The sequence below is a fragment of the Carex rostrata genome, chromosome 10 (assembly GCF_964058835.1).
Source record: "Carex rostrata chromosome 10, lpCarRost1.2, whole genome shotgun sequence".
NCBI classification, from domain to species: Eukaryota; Viridiplantae; Streptophyta; class Magnoliopsida; order Poales; family Cyperaceae; genus Carex; species Carex rostrata.
This window is the reverse complement of record NC_135927.1, coordinates 3,209,552-3,215,006: the sequence shown is the minus strand read 5'-3', so window position 1 is coordinate 3,215,006 and position 5,455 is coordinate 3,209,552. Positions and strand designations below refer to the sequence as shown.

The following is a 5,455-nucleotide window of genomic DNA, read 5'->3' as shown; positions in this document are numbered from 1 at the left end:
ACAAGATTTCAGAATTTAAAACATTACAACATCTAAATTTAGAACCAACTACTCCCACTACAGACAGCTATATTTAGAACCCACTAATCCCAAAATAACGCTGCTATAACTAGCCTATAACCAACCCACTACATGACAAACTAAATATAGAAACTACCCTTTCCTGCACACGTCTAAACAGAGAACGTGGCTGCCTATAATTAACAACCAGATTACAACTAATTCTTAACAAAGATAGACCTATAACTAAAAACGTAGCTTCTAGAAACTACAGTTTTTTATGCACCTTGCTGACTTGGCTGCTGACTTGGATTACATTCAACATTTACTAGTTGCTCCAGATACTTGTATGCTTTCTCCTCTACAGTCTCCTCTTCTCTCTCTGTTGGAATGAATCCTTCAGCAATCCATATATTAATTAGAGCTCTTAAGGGAATCTTATAGCCTTGGGGGTAACACGCTAAATACAGAAAACACGGTTTTAGGAAATAAGGTAAATCCTCATAGCAATACTTTATGATGATGTTCAACAATTTGTCATTATTGTTGAACTTGTACAAGTGCTCTTTCACTCCATGCCATATATCGTTGATCCTTTCTTTAAGTGAAAGGAGACTACCTACTAAAACCAAGGCTAGAGGTAAACCATGACATGCCTTACAAATCAGCTGAGGGAGATTATCCAGTTCTTTAGAAAACTCCAGTAAAATGAGTTTCTTTTTGGAAGGTTCGCTGTTCTCAGTCAGAACAGGAAATGCCTTCAAGAGGAAGAGTTGTAGGCTCTCCCGCTCTTTCAATGTTGTGTTTGGATTATGTAAAAAGACGGAGATGTTATTAATTCTTTCTAACTCTTCAAAATTTTCCCCATAAACCTCCTCAAGAGCAAACTCCATCTCTGCTTGGTTGGACTTCAACATGTAACAGCAATACACAATACCAGCAATAATATTCAGGATGTCTCCCCACTCCTTTACCAGCTCATCAATGGCCTTATGGGTGTCATGTTCTTGGTTTAGAAATCTGTTGGGTGCATATTGCTCATGAACATCACTCATGAACTTCCCAACTTTGATCACAGTTAGTCTCAGTCCCTTAATTAAGGTTTGCTTCTGATCCTCAGACTTATTCATAAAATCACTCCATCTCATGTATCTCTCGACTTTGATTAACTCTTTTACGACAAAATCCAGGTTATCCAAGTAATGTGGGCTGTTCTTTGATAAAAAATCTTTGAAGGGGGTCTCTGATAGCCTCTCAATTATAAAAGGTAAAGCATCCATCTATATTTCTCTGTGTTATTCTCTGGACATGCTGGTATGTTCAGATCCCATTTACCAGCATCTTCTTCCTGGTAATTGTGAGGCTAAAGAAAAAAAAAAAAGGAGAAAGGATGAGTGAAATTCAGAAAAACATCAAATGACTGAAATTGACAATTCTTCCAGGAATTGTAAAATACCTATCTGCTCTACTTACATCATACCAAATATGAGAAATAGGTTCAATAATGGTATATTGAGCAACAAACTACCTGATCAGTTGCAATTGCTGTTAACCTTAAAAAAACTACCTGATCAGCTACCTCACAGCAAACAGCCCCTAATTCTAATAAATAGAAACTACTCTCTACTCAGGAATTGTAAGACAGAAATTTACTACTGTCCTTTATCAAAGCTCCAACCATAGAAATATAAATTGATTTGTGACCTCTACAATAGAATTAAACAAAAAAAAATGTCAGGGTTAACTGACCCTTATTTTAAAAATAAAAATATTTGTAAACCCAGATGCTCCTTAGTAAAAGTCACAGTGACCCTTGCACCTTGTGGGATATGAAGTTATGAAGCCATTCTCTAAGGGAAACCGACTGTATCACTGACTATCCAGGATTTTTTTTTTAAATAGAATCAATTTTAATTAATTTAATAAAACAAGCACCATTGATTTGATTTTTATAAAAAACAGCTCCACCGATCCCTTTTGTCTATCCATGACTATCCGTGGGGACCACCTTATTCTGAATGGAACTTCAAACTTTAACAAAACATATTAAATAAATAATATGCTTTTGTCTAAAAAAAATGGAGTATTGATTCGTAATTTGAGGGGAATAAATCCAATTGGAGTTTGCGGTAAGTAATTTGAGGAAAATAAATAAAATTGGATTACTGATTCGTTACCCCAAACCCTAAATCAAATTGAAGTTTGAGGTAAGTAATTTGAGCTAAATAAATCAAATTGGATTACAGATCATTTACAATACTTTGATAAATTATTAATACGTAACACTCAATGAGTAACATAAACTAAAGACTTCAAATAGAGTAGTTTGCTTACGAGAAAAGATGAACTGTTTGGCCCGGCTGAACTCTCTCTCTTTTTTTTTTGAAAACTTGACAGAGACTGTCAAGTGCCTTCCTCTCTCTCTCACAGTGATTGGAAAAGCAAAGGAAGATGGGCAGTTTGCAGCGGCTAATTAAAGAATTGGAGTCGCCGTAGGAAACAAATAATTGAAGGTAGTGGGTACGCACAAATAATTGGAGTCGCCGCAGCTTATGTGACAATAGGTTTTAATAGACGGGAGTCGCCGCAGAAAACAAATAATTGAAGGTAGTGGCTAGGAATTCGTATCCTCTGAGATATCTCAAACTTTGCGTGATTTTATGAAAAATCCCAACCGTTTAAATACGTACTGCACGAATCTCAAAGCACACATAATACTGGCCCCTACATCACCCCCGAATAGGTACCGGACACACGTCGGTCACGCAAAAGTTGAGATATCTCAGAGGATACGCACTCAGTGGCTAGTGGGTACGCACAACTTTGTCTGTTCTATTTGGAGTTATCCTCTGAGATATCTCAATTTTTGCGACCGACGTGTTGTGCCTATTCGGTCTATTTGTCCAGAATATTTAAGATTCGTGCAGAACGTATTTAAACGGTTGGGATTTTCCATAAAATCATGCAAAATTTGAGATATATCAGAGGATACCAATTCGGTCTATTTGTCCAGAATTATAAATATATATATATATATATATATATATATATATATATATATATATATATATATATATATAGTTTGCTACTCTATTTACATAAGCATATGAGGGTATATGCTTATAAGTTATTTTTTCGTTTTTAAAATTCAAAAAGTCGATCTGAACTGTTAAATGTGATTTCTATATTGAAATGTGCTTGGAGACCAAATTTTACATTTTTTTTAATTTTTTTACTATTTATTAAACCACTTTAAAAATCGCTGATACAACGATGGCTTCTGATTTTACTAATTCAATTCAAGATGCATCAAGGGCAGAGATTTTGAGGTCAGCTAACGACTTGGTTAACTATTGCCGTGATTTTTATTTTTACCCAAAAAAAAAATTAATATAAATAACCACGGTTTAGTAAGATTTTTATTTTTGTCCAAACCGTACATAATATATATGGTCCGGAATTAAAATTCCGGACCGTATATAATATTTACGGTCCAGTTTTTTTTTTCTAAAGAAATAGTATGTTTGAAATTTAGTTTAGTTTGTGTTTGTATATAATATTTACGGTCCGGTTTTTTACGATCAGTTTGTTTGGAATTTAAATTAGTTTGAATTGTTAAGTTAGAGGTTTGTATGAATTTTATTCTGATTTTTTTATTGATATCCAAAAAATAATTATAATTTCAAAAACTACCCAAACTAGAAATTTTTTTTCCGGTTTTAGCATCAATTACCGGAAAAAAAATTTCCGGAAATTCCAATTTTTTTTTTATAAACTCATTTTTTTATAATATGTGTATATGTATATGTATATGTATAAACTCAATTTTTTGTAAACAAAATAAAAATGAGTTTATATAAACTCAATTTTTTATAAAAATGTATATATAACATAATATAATATAAACTCATTTTTTTTATAAAAATGTATATAAAATATAATATACATTAAAATTGAGTTTATATTATGTATATATAATATAATATATGTATATATAATATAATACATGTATATGTATATATATGTCTATATAATATATTATAAAAATGAGTTTATAAAAAATGTATACATATACAATATAATATATATTAATATGTATATCAAATTTGACCTCTGCTGATAAATCAGCAAGTTTGGACTGATACAAGGACCAAACTGTAAAAGTGATTACACCAGCATGTAGAGCATTAAAAAATACACATACTTGACACAAATTTAAATTTATTTGGATTTTTCTACAGTTAGTTATGAATTTCCAAAGTTCAGTTTTCGAAAAAACTTTAAACATCCATAACTTTGGCTAGAAAAGTCAGATTTGGACGTATGACGACTTTTTGGAAAGGGGGGACGAGACGGATCCGATTTTTCCCCGGGGGAACCCTGAGCATCGTCACATCCGATGCATCAGAATTTCAAAAAAATATCGTTTAATGCCTCAAAAATTTAGTTTAATTATTCGTTCGACGGTAGGCATGCAACGATCGGTATTTTGTTTATAAAAAATTGAGTTTATAAAAAAAATAATAAACTCATTTTTTTATAATATATGTATATGTATAATTTTTTTTATAAACTCATTTTTATAATATATTATATATACATATATATACATGTATTATATTATATTATATATACATATATTATATTATACATACATAATATAAACTCAATTTTTTTTTGTATGAATTGTTAAGTTAGAGTGCTTCTGAGCTCAACTTTGCACCTCTGGTTAACATAGCAGGACATCTTCAAAAATTATGAAAATTGACTGACATGCAGTCTTGACATCGTAGAACAAGTCTGTGAAGTTTCATACAAAATCTCAAAACAGATCGTGAGATATCATATCTCAAAAATTGCCTAAACTGCTGAAGGAATGCTTCTAAGCCCAACTTCGCACGTATCATTAACATAGTAAGACATCTTCAAAAATCATGAAAATTGACCGACATGCAGTCTTGACATCTTAGAATAAGACTGTGAAGTTTTATATAGCTCTCAGAGCGCGGGCCCATGTTAACGATACATGCGAAGTTGAGCTCAGAAGCACTCCTTCAGTAGTTCGAACAATTTTTCAAAGATGATTTCTCACGATCTGGTTTGAGATTTTATATGAAATTTCACAGACTTGTTCTCAGATGTTAAGAATATATGTCGGTTAATTTTCATGATTTGTGAAGATGTCTTGCTATGTTAACCAGAGGTGCAAAGTTGGGCTCACAGCATTGAAAAACAATAATCTTGTATAGTGGAAATGGGAGATGCAAAGTAAAACCATGCATCTTTAGTTGTTTACAGATCTTATACAACTGGGTTGGACAATTTTTTAGTCCAAATGAATCACAACCATTCAAAGAACCATTTTTTCTCAAGAATTCTCCGAACTTCTTTATCGGTGTGCACAATTAATATACTTCTGAATTGTACATAATCAATTTCTAGTTCAAACAGCGGC

General features: G+C 32.2%; 1 protein-coding gene across 1 annotated transcript; it reads right to left on the bottom strand.

The window, feature by feature from the left end:
• Window positions 1–2,470, bottom strand: LOC144560882 (disease resistance protein RPM1-like). The gene is made up of 2 exons (XM_078310103.1): window positions 2,335–2,470; window positions 1–1,363 (listed from the first exon to the last, which is right to left on the bottom strand). Exon 2 carries the CDS (start codon window positions 1,278–1,280, stop codon window positions 279–281), a length of 1,002 nt encoding a protein of 333 aa, XP_078166229.1. The 5' UTR covers window positions 1,281–1,363; window positions 2,335–2,470; the 3' UTR covers window positions 1–278.
• Window positions 2,471–5,455: the final 2,985 nt, after the last annotated feature.

Bases quoted from the DNA above. Each gene is read 5' to 3' on its own strand.
- LOC144560882 (XM_078310103.1), bottom strand. From the start codon at position 1,280: ATGGATGCTTTACCTTTTATAATTGAGAGGCTATCAGAGACCCCCTTC.